The sequence below is a fragment of the Melozone crissalis genome, unplaced genomic scaffold (genome assembly GCF_028551555.1).
Source record: "Melozone crissalis strain CALT ecotype California unplaced genomic scaffold, PUWL_Pcris_2 ptg000019l_1, whole genome shotgun sequence".
In the NCBI taxonomy this organism is placed as follows: domain Eukaryota; kingdom Metazoa; phylum Chordata; class Aves; order Passeriformes; family Passerellidae; genus Melozone; species Melozone crissalis.
Genome location: NW_026535797.1, coordinates 5381821 through 5406585, shown reverse-complemented (window position 1 = coordinate 5406585; position 24765 = coordinate 5381821). Strand labels below are relative to the sequence as shown.

The following is a 24765-nucleotide window of genomic DNA, read 5'->3' as shown; positions in this document are numbered from 1 at the left end:
TCCAGCTGAGAGTTCCCTCCTGTCTCTTTGAGCAAGCATTAGTATTCCTGCAGTTCTGCATGAATCCAGAAATGCACTCTCCAAAAATTAAATGCTTTGATTCCATTGGAAAAGTGAAGTAACTGCAGGTTCCCCATGGGCCAGAAAACACCAGCAATAACTCCAGGGCGATTGTGTAGATGCAGGACCAAGAGAAGGATGGGATGGCCCTGCTGGTAGCAGAGTAGGGTTGGATTGGCTCCTTGTTTTATTCTGAGATGGTTTTTGAGCCTTTGCATCTTGGATTGGCTCCTTGTTGTCTTCTGAGATGGTTTTTGTGCCTTTGCATGTTGGAGAGGCTCCTTGTTGCCTTCTGAGATGGTTCTTGAGCCTTTGCCTGTTGGATTGGCTCCTTGTTGCCTTCTGAGATGGTTTTTGAGCCTTTGCAGATTGGCTGCCTTAAAAATGTGGCTCACAGATCTGTGGTGGTCACATCATGGAGCCTTTGGACCTGAGCATGAGAGAGCAATTTAGAAGAATTCCTGGGCTGTGCACATTGTTGAAAACAGAAGTTTTGGTGTCATTTGAAGGGAAGAGTCTGATCCAAAGGTATTTTCATATATTGCAGCTTCTTCCCTGCTCTGCTGTACCAGCACATATGGTTCTAAATATGTGGTTTTTTTATCTGCTGCCCCAAACCTGCATCCTTTATTGCCTTAGCAAAATCCCCCTCCTGGAATCTGTGCCAGATATTTAAACTCATGGACCTAATCTGAAGTATCTGAAAGGAAAAACCAGCTAACATTTGGATTTGTGGAAACAATATTTAGTTGGTAATAATATAACTTCTATGGGTATAATTTTGCATGCAAAGAGCAATGAGTCAAGTTGCAAAAAAGAGGTTTGAAAAATAATGAGACTCTGCCTCAACATATATTATTAATTCTGTAGATATGAATACTTGTTTTGAATAATTCATGACCTGTGTTCATTTTTGTGGGATCCCTGTGTTTTCTGAGAGAATCTCCCTCCCTGGCAAGGGAGGGATGAACAGAACAGGAGTTCACACGTGGAAAATGATCAATTTTTGCAACATTGCAGATCTGAGCTGCTACTGGGGAAGCCAATAGGTGAGGAGCAGGACAAAAACCCATTTGGAACCTTTAGACAGTTCAATATGTAATCCTGGTAACATTATAGACTTTTTTAGCTCCAGTTTCTGCACTGATTTATCAGAGCTAAGAGATTGCAGTTAGTTATGGGTGTGCTGCATCTATTTTTCTTCAGTGCTATAACCTTAATTGCATTTCTGCACAATGTATTTTTGTCTTTTGCAAGAGAAGCTGTTGTTTTCTGCATGAAAAGTTTGTCAGGGTGGCTGTGGAGTAGCAGGTGCTGGGGATCAAGCCAGGCCTGAGCACCAAGGAGCTCCCAAGGCCAGGGACTGGTGGCAGCAGGGTCTGGGAGCTCTCCAGTGGGAAGGGGCATCCCTGGAGCTGCCCTTCAGAGGGGATGTGCTCAGGACCCTCTCACATTTCAGCAGGAAAGAGGAAAATTGCCTCTTTTAGTTAAAATTCCAATACTGAGAACCAAGCTCCAGGAATTTTTATTCAATAAGCCAAATAAATTTCTTTTCTCTTGCCTCCCCACCCCTCCCTGCACTGTCCTGGACCATTCCACCCCCTGCTTGTGAGAAAAGGTGCCTGCGGTGAAAATACAAAAGAATCCAATCCAAGCTTCTGTGTTCCAAAAATTTCATTATTTTTAAACCAGTGCCATAATTTACAGGTAGCTGTGAGACAGGAGGGTGAATTTTAGCGTTACTCTCATGAAAGATGGATTTACTTCATCCAACCCATTCATCTTTCTGAGCATTGGCCTATTTTACCCTTTCACTTTGAGGCTGTCAGGACTACGGGGAAAATTCTATTCTGGAAAAGCAGAATCAAAAGGAATTAGGTAACTCCTAGGCATTGCCAGGTTGGAATGAAGGGCTTTTCAAGGACCATCAACATATGAATAGGATTACCTTGGATGCACTGGTGACCAGACATATTTTCAGCCTTTGGCAGAGGAGAATGGAACCTCTGCAAACAGCAGGGCTGCCACTCAGAACGAATTTGTCCTTATTTAAAGAATTCCCTTATTTAAAGAAGGGGAAAAAAATTAAATATATAAGACTGATCATAAAATAACACCTTCCAAATGAAAAATAAAACTCTGCGTGGTGCCACTGCCCATTTATGATGCATTGATTTTGAAAGGATTATCCTCATTTGGGTCAAGCTTGGGGTCCTGGTGAGAAATCGGGGCTGGGAACTGAGCAACAAGTTATGAGGAGCAGAGATTGCCTAGAATTTAAAACTGAAATGGTGTCCCTGCCAGGGGAGAGATTGGCGGATGTTAAAAATGGCAACCTTCAAAAGGAATTTTAGCTCTCTTTTGGAAATTTTACCTCCTTTTACAGCAACACTGAATCATTCCCACTTATTTGTGAACTCAGCTCTGTATGCTTAAAATAATCTGCTAAAATCTGTGACAAAGCAGAAATCTCTAACTTTGATAGACTGCATCCTCTATCAAGATATTGTAAATCAGTTTTAAATCACTTACTCTTTAAGTGCAGTGTCACTCTTAGTGCCAAGTTCATGAGCCTAGGTGGCATAAAACAGACATGTAAGTAGGTGATTGAATAAAATCCATGCATATTTTTAAATGTGTTTCACAAAAGGATTATTTTTAAGCCTGACTAATCAATGTTGTCATATTAGCTTAAAACAAGGCAGAAGTGAAATAATAATAAAAGAAAAAAAAGATAAAATTAGAAAGCATTTTAATCCTCATGGGAACTAAAGCCTTAAAATATTTTTAATTAACTTCTGTTCATCTGCCTTTATTTTTGTTTTTTTGAATAGCATTGTACTCAGCCATATCACCACATATGGACACCTCATGAACAGATTTATCCCTTCATAAAATCTGAATAGATAGGATGGTCCCTCTCTGAAGATGCTGTTCTTCTACACTAACTGCAAAGGGAGTGTAAACGAACGTCTTAAATTACACAACTATGAAATGCAAAATTAACGTGAAATGAATACCATGTTGAATTCTGATTTTTGGATAAATGTTCAGAGCTAGGGTTTGTTTAAGATTCCAATTTCTAGCAAAGTCAGCTGGGCTTAAATGAAAAATTCTTTTCAGAAAGACTCTTTTTATACCTGACATCATTCATTAATTGTTCCCTCTTTGTACTCTGACATGCCAATACAGATATAAAATTTCTGGACCAGCACTGTTCTTTTTTATATCAACACTATATAAGACAAAACCATTGATTTAATTTTTAATCTCCAAGGGCTATTTGTAATAGGATTTATAATAGGGATAAATAGAGTGCACGGCAAATTTTCATGTTGTACTTATTACCTTATTAACTGCTGTATAGTCTCTGATCTGCTACAGTGTGGAAATGCAAAAAAAAAAACAAAACCAACAAAAAAATTGAATAAAGGTTTAAGACTGGTTTTACTCTGGACTTCTGTGGCACAGAAATGGAGTAGGTTTGGCCAAATCTAATTTATAAAGTAGCAGAAGTTGCTAGGGAAAGAGACTTCACAGAATTTCCTGTGAAGTCCAACTTGTAAAAGAGGATGAAAGGCATATCATTTGCTGTTAAATGTGAGCTTTCTCACAAAGATCCCTAAAATGTGTGTAAGTTAGGGCAGGGAGGACAAAAAATGTTTTAGCAACTGTTAAAGCATTTTAGGTAGGTTGCTTGTTTACTGGTGCATTTTCAGACATGTTAAAGGTTGGAAACTCTGAAGAGAAAATATCTACATAACTTTTCTCCTCCCCTTTCCCTGAGGCTCATGAATCTGAAATGAAAGCAATTCTTCAGTGTATTAAAAAAATTGATTCCTATCTGAAAAGTCAAATAGGAACGTACTTTTTAAATATAGTGTCAGCCTCTTAAAAAGCTATTCATTGACACAGATCTGAGGGGTCTCAGTAAGGAATTATGAACACCTGCAAGAGGCTTTTCTCTGAAAACACCAACAGCCCTGAGCCCAGGGGCACTGGGTAAATACTGAAAATGTGCTTACTGTAATCTGTAGCCTCTAACAGGGCAAGGAAGAGGCATTTCCCACATTCCCTCCTGCAGCCACACAGGAGATAAATCAGCCAAGGAACGTGGCTTGTTTGTGCTGCTTTTTGTTGACTGATGTTTTGTACTGCACTGATCATTAAGCAGAAGGCACCAGAGGTGGATCTCATAAAAAGAAGTAATAGGGATGTATTTTTTTTTCTCTTTTGGAAGAAATCCAGGTGATTTAAAAAGCCCACGTGTTGCTTGCAGCTGCCACATGCAGTTTCATGACCAAGCAGAGGATGCCATTTATAATTGGCATTAGAGCTCATTAGAGCAGCATTTGCTCTCATCTTCTTTCTGGGATTTGGACTCCAAATCCCAGGGCTTTAGCTAAACCTCTCTGAAAGATTCCCTCTTGTCTCCTGAGCCACTTCTGACCTGTCACTTTAACCTCTCTCTGCACTTAAGTGGGATTTTCCCTTTTGCAGAAGGGATAAAGATGGTTTTTGTTTATGCCATTCTCAAACAGGTCTCTGGCCCACCACTACTGTTTTTTGGTTTTGTTTTTTTTAATAACTAGGCGATCAACAAGATCTGCATAAATCCTTCAGAACTCCTTCCTCTTGTTGTTCAGCTCAGTTTTTGGTGCAGATACAATGCCAGACCTTAACCAAGATGTTTGCATAAGGGTAGATGGAAAAGAGGTATTAATCTGTATATAACACTGGAATATCTCATTTTCTGATCTGCTTCTTGGCTCTTCTCCACTAGGAAAGGGTTCTCCTTTCAGGCTTGAACAAAGCACAAAACAAAGGACAGGAAGCACAAATATAAACAAGGAGAAACATTTGTTTTGCAAAGTCTTCAAATCATCACTCCAGCTGTCTCAGACACCTATTTTAGCATTTGTACTCTCATTTGGTCAACAGATAAATACAGGAAAGGGGATTTTGAAAAGAAAATTATGAATGAACAAGCAGCAATATCTATCATCTCCCTCTGTGGTACCTTGCTTGTTTTTTGTGGAGGAGTGGATGGAGTCAGCAAAGCACCATGTCACAGCAGAAGGATGTGAAATGTGCCCAGGGAATATCTGCTGGGCACCCCAGGGGAGTGATGAATTGCCCTTTTCTTTCTTTTTTTCTTTTTCCATTTTTCCATTTTTTCTTTTTTATTTCCCTGTGAAAAAATTGTTTCTACTGTTTGGCCTTGCATGGAAAATAAAAATAGATTTTCCAGAAATCAGATCCTTTCAGTGAAGGAATTAACTGAGTCTAAACCCTTCATTTTCCAGTTTTCAATGAGACACTCCAACTTATTTCAACTATGTTTTGAAACAGAGTGGAATTTTGAAACAAAGCAATTAAATTTACTGAAATTATACATTGATCACATATGAATGACAACTTCTGCTTTACATTTTTATATATCTATTAAATAGACAGTAAATTTATTAAAAATTACATCCACTTGTGACATAAGCTCTAAGTTTGCTTAGCAGGTGTAAATACATTCAAAATATGGGGACATTTATGTTCTTTTTTCACAGGTCAGACTTCTGGCTGGGAAAGCTCACCCAGAACTCAAAATCACCTTGGGAGGATCTTGGTTCCCGCTGAAGGTAATTGATTTACTTTGAAGACACATATGTTATTGGGGAGAGAACCCAGAGTTTTTGGAATTATTACAGAATTTTGATTCTAAAGGATTTTAATTTTGGTTTGAAACATCACTGAGTGTCATGGCTCCCTTTGTTCTAACAGTGGCAAGGTGAAATGCAAGTTTTTGAGAGCACCGATTATAATATGTGCCCTGGCAGTTATTTTAGTACAGATATGTAGCAGGAAATAACAGTAAATGAAATAATTGGTAGCTTTCCCATATGGCATGACAAGGTTTGATTCATTCAACAATTTGAGCTAATACTTTCATAATAAATATATATGCAAAGGAATGTTATGATACATTCTGTAATATTCAGGTTCTTTAATATTTATGTAATTCTTTTAATGATTCCTAAGAACTGCTGTGGTGCTTTGGTTAGGAACTGTTATCTTCATCTCACTTTAGAACGTGATGGCTTTTTGTGCTTTGAAATTGATATTTTCTTCAAAGGAAAAAGCTTTTTTGTTTTGTGTCTTTCATCTTGTAGCTGTTTTGAAAAAATAAACCTATTTTGAGTAAAGAAAGCATTCTAAATTTTAAAGTATTGATGAAAATACTGCAAGGTGTTGGCGTAGCAGAGGTGCCCACTGAGCACAGGGCTGGTTTTGTCTGTGTCTAATCTCTCGAACATCAAAAGTACCAGGCTGCTGCAGAAGGGGCTTTATAAAAGAGCTGGATGACACAATTAAAGGTATAAAGCATAATGGCAACATCCAGTTCAGCTCAGGAGCTGAACTTAAGCCTTTTTCACTCCCTCACTCTCTCATTTTTATCTGCATGTATCATTATCATCTACACAGAGCTACGACTTTTCAAGAAATACCTGATTTTGATTCCTTTGTATTTTTCTGTTTGCATTTCTTTATCCAAGGCACTTTACACTTCAGAGGGTGAACCAGACACTTTAAACAACCAGGCTGGCTGCTCATACATTTCCTGAGCCTTATTTGCTGTCTTAGATACAAAATAAGTTGCTGCAATAGGTTTATTGTCAAGGAAAGCTCCTGAAGCTTTAGCCTTACTTTTCCATTCTCTTGACAGGAATGCAATTTAATATTGCTCTGGTTCTCTGGATGGCTTGAAAGGCACAGAAAATTCAAAAGGAGATGCAGCTCTGTGCCAGAGCTAGGAAATACGGATTTCTCCCTGGCAGGAACTTGTGCTTGGACTCCTTTCCATCCTGAGTCTGAGACAGGGGCAGTGCTGGGTTAATTTTTGGGCTCAATGATCTTTTCCAGCCTAAATAATTCTATGATTCCATGGTTTGAATCTCCAGTACTACAATAGGTAGCACACTCCCAATTTTTTTAGATTTAAGTCCTCCAGCACAAAAATTCCCCTTCTAATTATTCCTGGTAAACCAAAGTTACAAATTTGTCTTTCTGCTAGGTCTGTGAAGATCATACAATTGCAAAAAACTGTTGTGTCCTCATTTACTGAAAGGAAAATTCTGAGCAAATATCCTGTGCTCCTGACCTGTAAGTACTTGCAGATGAAAAAAAAAGTGCCTTTTATGCCTATAAAATCACATATTTGTTCTGCAATATTTGCTAAATCTTTCCATCACTATATTTGAAGTTCCATTACTATATTTTAACAGTTTAAAGTCAGATGAGATCACGCTTCTTTTATCTCTCCATCTATGTACATTTATATTTAAACCTTGTAAACTCGGATCTTAGTGCCATTCTCAAAAGTCACTAATTAATATTTACAATTGTTGTGTCATAAAACATCACTAATAGGTGGAAACATTCCAGTACTTCAGAGTCCACTGATGATTCAGTGGTGTGCCCATGAGCAGCTTCTCAAACTGCAGTTAAAGACTGCAGATTTCATTAAAAATAAATATTTATACCCTCACACCATATCCAATATACCTTGTGATATTTCCTTCCTGATATATCCAGATGCTTCCTTCAAAAGCAAGGAAATAATAAACCCAAGCAAGGAAATAATAAACCCAAACAAGTTTTCTGGGCCAGGATCTAAAGGACCTAGTCCTGAAAGCATGGATGGGAATTTCCAGCCCAAATCCATGGATTGAAAGCAGCATTCAAACAAATCACAAGATTATTCTCTTATTCAAAAGTGGCCTTCTCCACTCCACTGCTAAAACCTTTGTTTGCAACTCTAAATCTCAAGATCTCCTTTTCCCCCTGCCTCTAGCAGAAATTAGAGTCAACTGCTTTCAACTGCTCTTTGCAGTTGCAAAAAATTACAAATGAGAGCAAGTCATGGTCCCTTCAGAAGTAAGGAGAAATTGAGGCTATTTTGGGATTATATTGATGGGAGAATGCTCTGATATTTTTGTACCACTGTAAATCTCAACTTGTCTCAATTCTAGTGCTTGAGCATGAAGAGGATCACTCCTATTAATTATGTTAATGCCAGCATTGAAACATCAGCTGGCAATTTAGCCCCTTTCTCCACCAAGATCTGAAATGTTGTTCAGTAAATATGTTTTCATTACCCACAGCAAGAAAATGGGGCTGGGAGAAGGTGTGAACTCTTTGAAGGAATAAAAAATGCAAAGTAGATTGAGGAAGAAGAAGAGGACAAAGAAGAAGATGAAAAAGAAGATGAAGAAGTGTGAAAAAAGAGATTTTAAAAAATGACCTAGGATGAAAATTAAGCATAAACAAACTTTTTATTTGACTCCAAGGATGAATTAATTCAATTTATTCCACCTGAGTGTAGGAGACTTGGATGTAATGCCAGTTCCCAAAAAACATGTCCACATTTAATGACTATTGGGCAAAATGGGGATCCACAGTTTTGGAACCACCTAAAAAATTATAAAGTTATTTTTTCATTTTTTTCATTATTTTACTAAATTAACCTTCCATTTTCATGTATGCAAATAATGGGTAGTTCATGTCCACTATTCAGAAAACACTCAGTATTTTTTACTAGCAGAAAAAAAGACATGAGAATATGAATCCTAAGAGTCAAAAATTACAAGACTGGAAGACAAAATGAGAAGGCTGATAATCCTAAAAAAGGAGATTATTTAAAAATTTTAATACTTTGAAACTAGTCAGATGTGTTCATGTATAATTTTTTTGCCTTTTTTTGTCATATCTAACACATCTAGGAAAACTGATTACTCACCACATTTAGAAATTATCATTAACTACACTGGGGACCAAAGAAGGATGAATTATTCAAGAAGAAAATGTATAAATAGATGCTTGAAGATATTGGGTTTTCTCATGTATTTCTCTAAAAGTAGCAATTCTCTTTTATTTGTACTATTCTTTTAAATAAAAAATTCAGTAGGAAATGGAAAAAAATGTACCTCAGAATAATCAGGGTAGACAATCTAATAGAAAAAAAAAGAGCTTTATTCCTTATTTTTCAGTGTGCTTAATTAAATGCCTTCATGAAGATTTTAAAGCATTTTAGCTCATGTATATCTTTGCAATTTCAGTGTCAACCCAGTTAAAGAACCTCTAACTTAACTCTGGTAAGAACTATTGCTTTCTTGTAGCCCACTGCCACTGAAGTTGAGTTAAATATTCCCTCTAGAACAAATTACAGCACAGAACATGTCAAGCCTTCCACTAAAAGGAAACTTCAACAGAAATTCTGTTTTATTTGAGGGCTGAGTTGCCAACAGAGCTGCCCTGTTCTTTTCTGTCTGCAGAAATGAAGCATTCAGGAAAATATTAGGTTCTTCCCTAAACCCCAACAAAAATTACCTAATCATTATTGCCCTTGTGACTCCACATTGATTATCATAAATGCACAGAACCAGTTTTGGTCAGTAAGGAATTCTATAGGAATTGCACAATTTCATTTAGTTTGAGTCGAAATCCTCTTCAAAACCTTGTAATTCGTGGCTGGATCCACAACAGGATCTTTTTGTGGGTACTTGCCCAGCAGAAAGGCATCATTTTGCCAAAAGTAGCTCTGCAGTTGAATGTTTACACACAGAAATGTTGGTGTAGCATGATGTTAAACAGCTTCCCCAAACAGCATAAAAGCTCATTATTTAAAACCAGTTAATTAAAATCTGTCTGCAGTTTCAAAAAAGTAAAATATGCATGAACTGATTTTGCTCAAGTTGGTTCAATTATCTTTATTTATAAATCAATGCATAAAATTGCATAATATTTTTAAAAAGACAAATAAATATTCAATATTTGCCTTTGGCTTTCTAAGGGGGAGATGCCCAGTGACAGAAATTCCTTATTTCTACTTCTGAGAGGAGACAAAGCTGCCTCATAAAATGAAACCTAAATATTGGTGACATAACCAGTGACCTGCATTCACACTGGTGGCACCAGGCTGAGGGGAGATTATCTAAATCAGCTGCCTGTGATTGGATTTCATCATTATCAACAGCTGTTATCATTTGTTATCATTTAGATATGGTCAGCAATCTCTGGCTCATCTGGAGAAATGCATTTGGATTTGCCAGCTCAAGGAGATGTTGGTGTCCAAAATTCTGGGATTATTACAGGAATGCTATACACTGCCCCTGCTAGGCAACATTAATGACAAAACTGGCTTGGAACACTGACTGCTTGGGATTCAATCACCCTTTAATTAATTAGCAGTCTTTACTCTGAGGAACTGCAGCAAAATGTGCAAAATTAGCAGTCACACACATACACACAGACTCAATCAGCTCCTTAGCCTACTCAAGCTGCAGAGCTGCTGATTTTTTAAATATAGATAATATAGAAGGCAAAGAAAATGAGGCTGTCACAGTGCAAAAATAAGCACCAAGCTTATCTTTCAGCAAATAATGAAATTGTGAATGCATTTTCCAGGCATCCAGAAGTTAATACTGCTCAATGTTTTCTCTGTCCTTCATCTTCTTGAGCACTGGTAAAGTATTTCCTCTAATATATATTGAAAATTATACAAATTAAACCAAGTATCTTCATTTGACAGTAGCCTACATCATGCTAGATGGCCCAGACAGAAATGACTTTGGTATTTAAATAAGCACATAAATTATGACTTAATAAGTGCTGAGAAGAATAAATTCCAGGGTTCAAGAAGGGAAACAAAGTTTTGCCACCTCAGTTCCAAACAGCACAAAGGGCTCATGTATAATTTTAATTTGCCTTCAGTGGCATTCATGGAACCAGGATGTTTCAGCTCTCCTCTGACCTGTGCTATTAGTCTGACAAAACATCATCAATGTACCCCAATTAGCCATGGAATTACGGGTGTTTCCACTTCTGCACTTCCTGACCAGGCACTTCAGCCTGCAGTTGATGTGAGGAAAAAGTAAAATAATGCTTTTGCCACAATGCACTCAGTCTCACAGCATCACAGAATTTAAAGAGGAATTAAGTCCCTGGTGTTGTTTCCTGGGTTAGGAAATCGTTTTTGCAGTTGCTCAGAGCTACAACTTAGAAATTGGTCTCATTCTCATCGAGCAGAAAATCCTGTTTTTCTGCTCCTACAAATCACTGACATGATCAGTGGCTGAGGAAGGCCCCAGAACAGCAGCAAGATGTGATTCCTGCTGGGAAACCCCTGGCACATTGCTCCTGGAGCCCTCAGGCAGAATTCAGTGATTCCCAGGGCTGGGGATGCAGATCCTGTGCAGTCACACTGTGGGATTCCTGGGGCAGAGCAACAAATGGCATGCTTAAAGGGGAGTGCAGCCTGAAAGTGTATTAATACACTGCCTCACCCTACTTTACCCTTCCTGGGGCTATTTCCAGTAAATTTGGGTTAGAACAAATTCCTGCTGTGAGCAGCTTCAAAGTTCTGGCTTCTTTATTACACAGAATCCAGGAGAAATGGAGAGAGGCTTCCAAGAATCCAAGTGAAAGATGAACAAAGAGCCTTTTATTGTTACCAGTACCAAACCATGAGGCCATGTTCAAACTCTGGAGTGTTTGTTTTTTTGCAGCTCCCTCCTGTCCAAGACGATTGGACATTTTATTTTGTTTTCCTCTATTATGTAGAGCTTATTCTTCCATTTACCTCTTCTATTTAATTATCCTGCATCACTGTGCTGCCTTTCAAGTCAAGAGCAATTTGAAATTACTGCAGCAATGGTTGGCAAGTCTCTACTACATTTAGAAGACCAAAAAAAAAGAAAAAGATAAAGAAAAAGAAAAAGAAAAAGAAAAAGAAAAAGAAAAAGAAAAAGAAGTAATTACACAAAAATTTCATTGAAGTCAATAAGGCCATTCTTGGCATGAAGTGTTACTCAAGATTAAAGATAGCAGATGTCTGCTTTAAGTCACAGCCTCCTGTTAAACACTGCACAAGAGCCCTAAATATTGTAAAGGTCAAAGACTTGAATTTATCACAGGTTTATTATGGGAGCATGAATACTTTTACAACAGTAACCCCATAACAATGTACACAGTATATTGAGTACCAACAGCACCAGTGTTGTAAATGTCAATTGGCTCATAAATAATTTATCTGAGTTTCATGTATACATGAATTTAATTGTTTAGACTGATCAAATTTCCCCAAGATGCTGATTATTAGGGGCAGTGATGTGCTGGCTGAAAATATGTCAGTTCTTGGTCTAGAAGAGTTATAAAGGACACATTTTGAAACAAGTCAGGGTTTAGTAGAGAAATTCCATGGACAGCAGACAGAGGACAGCCCCTGGGGCTGGCTGTTCTGTAGATGCTAGGAGTGGCCAGGTGAGTCCATAAAGGAAAGCACACAGGGCTGGATGTCCTGGCAGGGTGGGATGTCACAGAATTCACAGAATCACCAGGTTGGAAGAGACCTTCAAGATCACTGAGTACAACCCAGCCCCAACCCCTCAACTAAACCCTGGCACCCAGTGCCACATCCAGGCTTTGTTAAACACACCCAGGGATGGGGCTGCACCACCTCCCTGGGCAGCCATTCCACAACTTTATCACCTTTTCTTCCTGCTATCCAGCCTGTATTTCCCTTGAGGCTGTGTGCTCTGGTTGTGTCAGAGCTGCTGGAGAAAGAGCCCAGCCCCAGCTGAGCACAGGCACCTTTCAGGAGCTGTGAGAGTGATGGGGGCAGCCCTGAGTCTCCTTTTCTCCAGGATCAGCACCCCCAGCTCCTTCAGTCAGTCCTCATGCCTGGGAGTGGAGAGGTGAGTCCCAAAATGAGAGCACCCAGGGCTGGATGTCCTGGCAGGTTTGGGATGCCTGGGATGCCCGGGAGTGGAGAGGTGAATCCATAAAGGAGAGCACCCAGGGCTGGCTGTCCTGGTGGGATGGGATGCCCGGGATGCCCGGGACTGACCAGGTGAGCCCTCCCCGGGTCGGGCAGCATCACGATCCGTGCACTGTAGTTCTGCTCCACCGGGTGGCCCCAAGCACATACATTCACCCCCCCAAAAAAATCTCCCAGATGAAACATTTCGACACAACTTCATTAAACGGCAACTGCTGAAGCTCGCTGATGCATTAATGTTTAGAACTGTTTAATTAGGCACAATCAGGAGCCAGTTGGAGGCACCTGCACAGTAACTAAACAGAAGCATTAATGATTTGCTTTTATAAATGTTTTAAATATGATATCCAGGGCAATTAAGATGTGCATAGCTGCATCAGGCTGACTGAGGTTTTTAATTCCTTTGGAGTTTTACTGCCTGAAGTTTCTTTTGTTCATCAGAGCACCAATAACTACTTAGGAAAGAAACCAGCAGCAATCTATGTGGAATAGCAGCCAAATCCAATGATAATGGGAAATTCCCATTGCCACATGCATCTGTATAGACATGTGCAGAATAAATAAAATTATCTCAGTCTTGACTCTGATTTTTTAACAAAATCCTCCATGGCTTTGGAGTTGGTTTAGAGCTGAATCTCCAGCCAAGGGCTGTGCTCTGCATCTGGGTGTGCAGCACAGATCAGACCATACACAGGGAATGTGTGTGCAGGAAAGGAAAGGGGGAAAGGGCTTTGCCTCATTAAATCTAGGAATTGTCTATTCATAGATTTAAATACTCCAACAGGCAGGAGAAGAAGTGGTAAAGGGCAAAAAGAAAAAAATATTGACAGAAGTAAAGACAATGTAAGAAAGAGCTAAAGTGACCCTTCATTTATATCTTTGAAAGAATAAGTAGGTTGTTTAGTGGACTGTAATTGCTAAAGAATAAAAAGCTGCCCTGGTGTCACGTCAGGCTGGATTTTAGTGTTTCTTTGACCAGCAATTTTGCTTAAACATCTGGTTGTCAACAGATGCAGGCAATGGAAAACTGGAAAAGTTGTTCATCCAGATATGTGTTAATATTTTATCTCAGTGGATCTGAACCTACATTAGTTTTATGTCCTGTGACAAATCTGAGTGTAAATCACTCCAAAATGAGAGTTGTCTGCCAAGCTGCTCCTGATTTTGTGCCAGAACCATGAAAGGTATGAAAACTTTATTCAACATCCTTTGAATCCTTCTTAAAACATACAAAATTATTTCACTTTTATGTGTTGTGTTGACACTCTTGCCTGGTTTCAGAGTGTCAGGTGTTACTACCACCTGTGTTTTCGTCATGTCCCTTCTGTTGTAAGCTTGCTATTTCCCACAGCCTTTTGGCAGGATTAAGTTTACCTGCTTTGATAGAAAAACCAACTTTTTTTAAGCTCAGCTTACCATGAGCTGTAAGATTTTGCCCCAAGGCAGGTAAGAAGAGTGCACACATCCTGGCAAAAGGCTGTAATCCCCAGAAAAGCCAGGTCAGCTGTGCTGCTCTTTCTGGCTGTGTACACCTCTTTGAGGACTGAAAATTGGCTGCAGGTGGCTCAAAGAGAAACTAATCTTTGTGAGAGAGAAGTACAGAGAACCAGAGTTAGCCACCTAAAGGAATCAATAGCTGCCTCCATCGGGGTGGGATCAGTCTGCAGTCACTCCTAAAAACATAAATAGCACTGAGGGCACCTGCTGTGTCTGATGTAGGGATGGATAAAAATCTGGGATGTTCCCAGGGTCACTGTGGCTTGTTCTAGGAATGAGCTGGAGTGCAGTGGCTGTGTGGTACCTCCTGCTGCCTTGCAGCTTAATTCCACAACCTAGCCTAAAATATTTTTCTTGCCATTTACCACTATAGCTCATGCTCAGTTTAAAAGGCAAACAAGATTTTGTTTAGCAGCCAGCTGCAAGCTGGGTCTAGTTTAAAAAAAAAATCAGTCTGAAGTATTTATGCTTCACAAATCACCATCAGCTGATACATGTTGGAGAGGCAGAACACTGCAAGCAGATCTCTGCAGCAGGACAAATCTTGTTTCATTTGTGAGGATAACTCCTTGTTTCATGAGTGGCTTGGTTCACACAAATTATGAGGCTATTTCTGTCTATTAATAAAAACAGATTATTCCTGTGCACACCTATGAGGAGTGTAGGTACACATTCAGTCACTGGGGGCACAAACCAGAGGAAATACAAGTATTTGACAACAGGAGACCAACTGAGTGTCCTCAAAGGAAGGTGGCATGTCCTTTACCACCACCACCAGTTGAATATAGAGATTTCACAATTTAGCTTTGCTTCCTGAGAGTGAATCACATTTTTTAAAATCCAGACTATAGGTAGTTGACTGAGCTTTGTCTGAAAATTAATGAAATAAGGTGTACAAGGCAGAGAGATCTCTCTTTTTAAGTAACATTTTTAGTGTTCTCTCCAATGGCAGTCACACATCTGGGTTTTCTGGGTTTTAGTCATACTTCTTGCAACAAATCTAGCACTGCTGAACTTCTCTGTAGACGAGTTTAGCACAGAATCTCATGTCTCTGTTCTTTCACAAACATAGTCAATAGAAGTTTTACTACTTAGTAGTTAATTCAGAGTTCAAAGCTTCCCTTTAATGCACAGTGCCTATATTAGGCAGAGAGGTTTAACAAACCCTCTCTGGCATTAATTTTCCAGCAATAATCATGTAGTAAAGTGGATTGGATTCCTGCTGCAGTTCTGATGGCTGTTTTGTAGCTATGTGCAGTGTTAATAGCTATGAACACTTTCCTGAAGGACATCCCCTTCAAATGCCCCAAGAAAGCAGATAATTAAATACATTTAAATGTGAATTAGTTTGCTGCATTTCATGACTTAAGGCTGAAACTCTCTTACACTAAAAATGTTCAGGAGTCTCTCCACGCTAAGGAAGTTAAAGAAAGAGGAAGTTTAATGAACTCTGTGCAAAAGTAGACTGAGGCAATAGAAGGATTTGGGCAGCTCAGAGAATTCCATTGAGAGGAATGGTGGATGGATTGGAGGGAACACAGGAGCAAACCAAGTCATTGGTTGTTTTGCTGCCTTTCTCCCATCCCAGCAATTTGGGGTTCCCATATAACTACAATCTCTGCATGTTTAGCTAAAGTCATCTCTGAAAGAGCAGGCACTGAATAAATGACACCTTTTGGCTATAATATCACATACTATGCAGAATCTGACCAAGGGACACCGCTGGCTTATCTGCTTTAATAATGAAGAGTAGGGTTTAAATGGCACGGATGTGTGAGCAGGTGAGAAGCCTGTTACATAAATACATCCATTAGAGCGTGTTCAAACGCTGTTAATCCTTTATACAAAGATAAAGTGAATGGGCCAAGCTCAGCCCGGGTGGTGTAGTGTGTGATTGCCCTTTGCAAACGGGCCGGCAATTGGAGTTTTTATGAACACCGGTGTTATCTGTGCGCGGCGATGCTCCCTCCCGCCGGCCCCGTTTATTATTGTTCTCCATTTTTTTCGAAGCACGGGGCTTCAATACGAGCCGGGGATGAGCACCGGAACGCCAGCCCACGGCCGGAGCTGCAATCCAGCGTGTGGCGGCGGTGCCCCGGCATGTCAGCCCCTCGCACCGATGGGTCCATGGCCCTCCAGGGAAGGACGGGGAGCTCTGCGCTGAAAGGGGCACAAAAATCGCTCTCACGGCGCCCCTTCCCCGCGTTAGGCTGTGGCGCAGGGCGGCCCCGAGGGGCGGGCGGGACGGAGCGGGCTCGGCTCCGGCTGCGGCTCCGCTCGGCAGCGCCGCGGGGGCGGGCGGGGAGGCGGGCAGGGGAAATCCCCAGGATCCCCGGGACCCTCCCCCGAGCGGGGACACCGCGTTAGTCACCGGGACCCTCCCCCCGAGCGGGGACACCGCGTTAGTCACCGGCACCGTCACCGGGACCCTCCCCCGGCGCTGGGCTCCGCCGCGCCGGCGCCGCGCCCCTCACAGCGCCGAGGCCGCGGTCCCCTCACGGCGCGGCGGCCGCGGGATGGCGGGGCCGGGGTCGCGCCCGGCCGGGCTCTGCGCGGGGCCCCGGCGCTCCGGGATCGGCGGCCTCAGGCGGCCCCGCTGCCTCCGGGCGTGAGAGGCGGCGGAGGGGGCTGCGGAGCGCCGGCCCCACCATGCGGGAGCTGGCGATCGAGATCGGCATACGGGTGCTGCTCTTCGGGGTCTTCGTGTGAGTAGCGCCGGGCGGGCGGCGGCGCCGCGGCAACTTTGCTCCGGGGCTGGCTGTCAGCCGGGGGCCGCTGGCAGGGCGGGCAGGGCGGAATGGAGGTGCGGGGCTCGCCCGGCGGGCTCCGGCCATCCCTCGGGATGCCCGAGCTGCCGCCGGTGCCTTCTCTGGGATGCTCGGGGGTGGAATATTTCGCTCAGGTGAGTCTTTGAGGGAACTCTCCCAGCCGCGGCGTTTTGCCGAAGAGCCGAGTGGAATTTTTCTTGGAGAAGCTGCTGTTTATGGGAGAATTGTGCAAACAGCGAACGGCCAGAACAGGCAGCCTCAGAGGTGCTGGTGGGTTGGTTGCAGTCTGCGGGGTAAAGTCTCACCTGGCGGGGCTGAGGATGCGCTCCCACAGCCGGGTCTGGCAGCAGCGGCAGCGCCGGGGCCGGGGCTGAGCGGGGACCGCGGGCTGAGCGGGAGCTGGAACGTGTGAGAAAGGGTTTGGGAGCTTCTCCGCACGCTGTTGGGCAGGGAGGAAAGTCATGAAAATCTGCTTGTTGAAAGATGTGCAGCTGTCGCTGTCGCTGCAGGACCATCCTTTCCCTCAGCCTTTTTCTGGAGAAAGCAGTTATGCATCCTTTTGCTTTGAGTATTTCAGCCCTTTCTTTCATGCAGTTTGCATTCTGCGTGCATTTGAACAATGAAAAGTTCCACTCTATATATATAAGTTTGCATTTCCATTGCTTGATGTTTAAAGATGAGTGCTCTCAGTCTTTGTGATCTCTCAGGAGCATCACAGAACCGGGATCAGATTCTGCTGTTTGCTCGTTTGTTTTCCTGAGGATGGATGCTGCTGGTCACAGGTGCAGGCAGGGTAGGACATCTGTTAAGCTGTGATACTGAGTTAGACCCGGGGACACTGAATGCTTTGATGAGTCCTTTCTGAACCTCTCATGGTTAATTAATAACTTGTCCAATTTATTGGGGTTTGATTTTTTTTTCCTCGGTGCTCATTTCTCTTGAATATTGATGCAAATCTTTTGATTTACAACAAAACCCTGCGAGGTGCCTTTGATATCTGTCAGTTCAGTTGCATCTCACTTTGAAAGTAGACCTGTTCCGGTCAACAGAACTCCTTTCTGGAATACATGGAATTACAGGGTGAGCAAAGACCTCAGAGGCTGATGCTACATCAGAACCTTGCAATTCTTTATGATCCTGTGTGTAATTCATCACCTGCACCACCCCTGTAGGAGATCTCCACATGTAGCTTATTACTATGATATGGAAATCATGAGCCATCATAATCAGTCATTTCTTGGTTGTGCTTCTCTTCTGTCTTTATTTCCTCTCTAAAAGACTCCCATATTTTCACCACTCTTTTTGCCTTGGTTCCTAAATCCTCTGAGGAGGGGTGGCTAACAGAAAAGCTCTTGGTAGAGTCACCCTAATGGCAAATGCCTGTGGAATAATTTCTCATATTTTCACACAGCTCAGCTCCTGCCTCCTTGGGATTCTGGGGAATAATTCTGGTATTTCAATAGGTCATTCAGAGCTTTCATTGGCATCTCAAAGTGATGGGCACAGTAGTGTTCCAAATTCAGGTCAGTGTTTAGTTTCATGAAGAACTGCACTTTATTTGCTGGTAATGGTTGCAAGAATACAATCTCTAGGTAGACCAAAAGAAAAGACCTTTCCTGTTCAGACAATATTAGCACAGAAATGATCTTTTGCTGTTGCAGTAGTACTCTGTAGCTCTCTCAGTTTTCTAAAGTGGCAATTACATTTTGAAACTTTTCTGCTGCAGAGGTTTAAACACTCTGTTTCCTGTGGTTTTACAGCCAGCCAATGCAAAGGTTTTTATGGAGCATTGAGTTCAGTGGAATATCTTTTCAGGAGGGAACATTCACTGGTGAAATTGGAAACCCTGGGACTGGAATCTGCTCTGCTGCAGAGGAGATTTCTAGGAATGGAAAGGCTGCGCAGGTTCCACCTCCCTGGGAGAGGAGTGCCATTAGCAGAAATGAGCTGGGGCTGAGCTCATCCCTGTGCTGAGTGCCAGGAAATGAGGAACTGGACAGGAGAGGAGCTCTTTCTGAAAAGGTCTGGATGGCTTTGTGTCATTACCAGCCCTTGCAGTGTCAGAAGCCTCCTGACCTTGAAGGGAATGGTTCCACAGCAATTTGAGAGTTCTGAACCATCTGTGCCTCCCAGATGTCTTTGGGCTTCAACCTAACAGCTCATGTCACTCACAGCAATAGACTGGCATGTTTTGTACCACAGAATGCACAAGAAAAAGGTGCACATTCCACTCTGGAGCTTTGCTTGGTAATAAATGTCATTTCATAAAAATGGAGGTGTGAAAACTTCTGTTGATGATTGCTGAAATTGAATGTATTGCCAATTTCAATGTTATTTTAGATCAAGAACAACCATGTTTTCTATATTTAAGACTGGCAATCTTTTTTCCCTCCAGTTGCCATAATTATCAACATCAGTCATTCCATCAAAGGCAGAAACCTGTACTTGTTATATAAGATCTCTTCTACCCTGCAGATGGGCACCCTTAGAAGCAATGCACATTTTTGGTAGTTGAGTATTGATTTGGTTGAATTCAGCAGCCATTTAGGGAGGATAAGGATAACAACTGACTCAGTTCTAGGTGTTGTGTTCATGGCAATTGCTGAGAGCTCATTTAGCAATTAAAGACCAGATTAAGTATTGAAATTTAGCAACTCAAGCTTCTCTGCCTTCACAGAGGTCTGTGCTAAAGGGCATTTTAGCCCTCAGGATTTAGTGGTATTGAAGGAGGGATTAGTTAAGAGAGATTTATTAGAAGGACTGTGTCTGCCTGAAATTGAGAAGCAGGAATTAAAAAACAAAAAGACAACAAACCCAAACTCCAAACAGCAAAGAGTCAAAGCCCAAAAAACAAGTGATTGCAATAAAAAAACCCACCTAAATACAAACTTTACTGCAAAGTTAAATGAGTATTCTTTGAGTACCTTCAGCAAAACAGCTCTCAAGCTGCAAGTTACAAACTGCAAGGATAGTGATATTTCTGTTCTGCTCCACAGTTTCTCCCAGTTTCTTAACTATCAAATTAATTTTTAGCTTTCAAAATATTTATCCTTGCACCTTCTGATTGGGCTGACCTGATCTGATGGAATATGGGTGGTTTGTTAATTCCAAGGGGAAGAAAATTCTCATGCTATAATTTGACTCTTACTTTATGAACTTTCAAATATTTTCCAATCACATCCTGACTTTGATCAATTCCCGCTTCATATTTTTGTTTAGGTTTTTACTTATTAAGGGATATTTGTGAGTACAGAACTGAGTTTTATTTTTAAAGTGAGGTTTTCATGTAAACTCTCAGAAGTAGAAGTGGTCTGTTGTTTAATATACCAGCCATGAGGATGTACTGTTTACTGGAAAAATGCAATGCTAATTTGAAGAATGATTGAATTAGGGTCTTGCAGCTCTGCTTTTCTTCATTTTTGTACTTATTTCTATGACTTGGAGCATCCTAAAATACCTGATTAATGTTAAAACCTGTTAAAAATGACCAAACTTTTGTCTCCATGTGTGCATTGGCATTTGTCACTTACAGGTTGCTTGAAGAAAGCAAATGGTTTTGCCTGACTTGGTTTTATTCAGATAAGCCAATTATAAAAGGATTTGTGAGCGAGTCTGATAGTTTTACGCAGGAGCGTTGCCCTTAAAACAAAGTTTTTCTTCTGTCCTAAAATGAATTTACTGAGTGGTAGCTCAGAGCGAGCTTGAGGGGTGTCTTTATTTGTTAGTGTTCTGTTTTTGGTGTTTTCTAGGAGGAAAACTTTTTGCATCTGTTTCAGAAGTTTTGGAAGACCCCACTGTTTCCTCCTGGCAGGGAGAGAGGAGTTGTGTGTGTTGTTGTATATTTAACCCAAGGACTTGTCAACAGCACGTCACTGATGTTTAGAGAGCTAATTGATTAAAAAGGCAAAGTCTTTCAAGGATTGCTCCATCAAACCTCGAGCTCTTCAGTGCATGTGATGTGATTAAAATATAAATGTCATTTGGAGTAATTGGATATCTCCCCCACAGCAGAGTCTCATTAGCAGCCTCCCTTGGGAATAAATGTTTATCTGCAGGCTAATATACAGATATATAATGCACACGTGTGAGTTTCCAGCACTGAGGAGTGCTGACATCCTTTGTGTGTGTGCCACGTTCAGTTGCTGGTGTAAGTAAATAAAAGCTGTTTCTGCGCCTCTTGTGTTTCTTACAAGTTTACAGTATTAATATTTTAATCAAGTTATGAATATGCATGAAATAATTTGGTGTGCAAAGCTCTTTCAAGTCGCTTTCTTTGTCAGGGGATGTTGTCTTCTGGATATCATGTGTTGCCTTTAGAAATGATACTGTGTATTGTCTTGTTAACACAGACAGAAAATCAATTACCCGAGGAAATTCCTCAGTGCTGCACTTGTGCACTGCTCTTCTCCCAGACTGGGTTTGCCTTTTCTCTCTCCTGTGGATGGGAGTTTTGGAGGATAGACTGAGCTGAAAATTGTGACTGCAGGTGGCAAAAACAAGATGGTTTTGAGAAGAAATCACCAGAATGAGACATTAAGGTTTATTTTCTCATTCTGGCTCAAATGCTGTGAATTTACACCAATCAGTTGGACCAAGAATTCAATGCACCCCTTAAGCCTTGGCTGTCTAGTTTCAAAGTAGGTATTTGGCCACTTCTTACTGGTTTGTGCCCTCTGTTGTCAATTTTAATATCCCATAAATCTGACTCTGTTTGGAACCTGATCTTTGGCTTCTGATCCTCAGTCTTGGACTTAATTTCTGTGTATCCTAATTTCTCATCAAGAAAACAAGGGCAATCCTTCTTCTCACCCTAATCCTTCAGTTAATTGATAAATTCTTTGTCATGAGGTAGCCAAGCACATTGAACAGTCTTGGAGCTTTTCCAGTGTTAGTTTCACAAACAGTAATGTCAATAGGAAATGAAAACATCAATAAGCTTGCTAACCTGCTTTAAAACAGGTGCATCGTTGTAAGCTGTAATTTACATGTGATTAAAGTGAGGGGAAGATTTATTTTGTGGTGCAGGTGAAGTCTGATTCGCTGAGTAGGGTTAATGAAGAGGAAAGAGCAAGACCTGCTGCAGAAAAGAGCTTTTCTGGTGTCTGGGATTTGAGAGCACCTATCAGAGGTTGCATGTTGAGCAGCAGACTTGTTCCAGTGCCCAGCAGAGTCAGTCACACCTTTGAAGGGATGGGAGAGCTGGAATGGAGCTCCTGCACTCCCTGATATACCAAAAGTAAGCTGAATTTGAGCTTTGCTCTGTGTCCTGCACAGGTTACTGTGAAAACACAAAGCCCTAAATACCAGTAATACCTGGTGTCACAGGAGGCACAGAGCAAAATGTGAGTGTGCCTGCCCTGTGTGTGAGTTACCAGGGAGCTCACAGGAAACTTGGGGCTGTTTTGGGTTTTATGGCCAGGTTTTGGTGGCAAGGGGGCTGCAGGGGTGGCTGTGATGATCTGATCTCAGTCTGCATTCCCCATCCCCTGTACCACTGCAGGGAGGAGGGAGAAAAAATTCCACATTAAGCTTGGGGAAAGGGGTGGGGAGCTGTTTTAAGGCTTAGGTATTATTTTCTCATTTTCCTGCTCTGACTAGACTAGTTTCTTTCAGTCAAGTCTGTTTTTTCCATGACAGTAACTGCTGAGTGCTCTCTGCCTGCTCTCACTCTGATCCAGGTGCCTTTCAGTGAATTTTCTCTCCCCCATCCAGCTGAGGAGGGGAGTGATGAAGCAGCATCCACTCAGAGCCATCCTGCTGTTCAGCTGCTTGGTGTTTCAGCCAGCTGAATCTTCTGATTCCATTGTTCTGTGTTTTATTTATTGGAGTAGGGTGGATTTTACTGACTTTGATAACAGTTATTCAGGAGAAATTGTACCTACCTGTCTATCTGTGCAGACTCTGGTCTGAGCATAACACAGATTATTTTTACAGACTGTTGTATCCATACTTCTAGATTGTGGAGCTGAATTATTTCATTTGTGTTCCCTGAGTGTGGGGGAAAGAGGGAGTGAAAGAAGGGGAAGGGGATTTAATGGCAGGAATTCTAATTGTCCCGCTAACAGGATGGGATTTACAGTGGATATCCATGGCTAAACTCCCAGCTGAATACATGCTAAAAGAGGATCTTATTGTAAATGCCAAAGCATCTGCTCCAGATTTTTTGAGGAGTAAATGGTGACTTTGTGTCTCTTGTTGAATCTTGTTGTTGAATCCCATTTACTCACAGGCTTGGGCACTTTGTGTTTATTTGCTTCTAGCCTGATTGAGGATGGTTTGATAGGGAGAATGCTACTGATAGGGTTCCTGGGGGGAAAATTTGCCTTTAATAAATTGATTCTTATACTTTGATCTAAGCACAGTCAAGATAGGGCACAACTGTGGTTCTTATGGGAAAGAATTTAATAAAAATTATAGTCTTACTGCTGAGAATGTACTCATATCTGGCACAGTAAATCAAGATCTTTATCGTCTCCCAATCTGTCAGTGACTTTGAAAAGCCAGTACTTGGAAAGAGCTGGCAGAATTATTGATGCTAAAAATGAATTAAGGATAATATTTAGTGTGTCTTGTAACTGTTTTGTGTAGTTAGGACTGTGCTGGTACTGAACAGGGGATGCCTGAGTGCTGCATTATCATTAGGAGGGAATGAGGGAGGGACAGAGATGAGATAACTGAGAGGGGGAGCTTTTCTCACAGAGAGAAACTCAGCATGGTTGTGAGTTTACCTCAACTTTCCCTTTGGGTCTGAACATACTCAATAGTGTGTGATATGTAGATATGAAAAAAAATGAAAAAAAAGAAACTTTACCAGACTCATCTCCATCAATTTGCTGTGAAGCTGTGTAGTTGTGCAGGGAACTGTGGAGAGTTTGACTGAAAACAGTTTGAGATGTAATCAAAATAAGCATTAAAAACATCAAGAGGAAAATTTTGACTGTCTGCAGTGTGTTTGGGTTCATTATTCAGGCATGTACTTAGTTAATTTAAGCCTGTAATATGAATTCTGTTTTTCACTTTAGGACGATGTACAGCTGCCAGCTTTGACACTTCTAATGGCTGCACAACTCATTATTTTGTTTTCCTCTCCTTTCTCCTCCCCAAACACACACATTAAATGGCCTTTGTGAAATAGCTTGTATCATAGGGTATATTTATAACAACAGAGGATAGAGGCAACAACTAATACCATAAATAATTTTTTTAGTAAATAAAATAAGAATAATGCAATGAAAGCAGGAGCCAATAGTTTTCACTAGGCTAATATTGGTTATTTCTATTTGAATTTAAATTGGTTATTTCTATTTAAAACTACCACTGTTGGTTATTTCTGGATGGCCTGAAGAGTTGCACCTTGACAATAAGCAGCAGCTCTGACCTCCTTGCCTTGTTTTCCAAGGGCAGCCCCGCTCCATGTGAGCAGGGATCACAAGGGCTGAACGGCTCCTTCACCCCAGGAGCAGCTAAATGCCAAAGCAAAGTTGGTTTTGTTTCAGAATGGTTTATTTTATACTCTGCTGACCAGAAGGCAAAGCTGCAAAGATCACTGTCATATTTTCTGAAAAATCCCCTTGCCCAGGATTCTTCTCCTGGGAAGCTGAGAAGCCTCAG

The 24765-nt window shown here is 41.3% G+C and overlaps 1 protein-coding gene across 2 annotated transcripts in view; it reads left to right on the top strand.

Moving 5' to 3' along the window:
• Positions 1-16953: 16953 nt before the first annotated feature.
• PLPP4 (phospholipid phosphatase 4) overlaps positions 16954-24765 on the top strand; it is a 46363-nt gene continuing 38551 nt past the window's right edge. The window contains exon 1 of one of the 2 annotated variants that reach the window (XM_054276702.1): positions 16954-17091. In XM_054276702.1, the coding sequence (XP_054132677.1) occupies positions 17036-17091 (56 nt within the window). In that variant the 5' untranslated portion in view covers positions 16954-17035. The remainder of the gene's footprint in view (positions 17092-24765) is intronic. The other variant, XM_054276701.1, reaches the window with a different exon arrangement.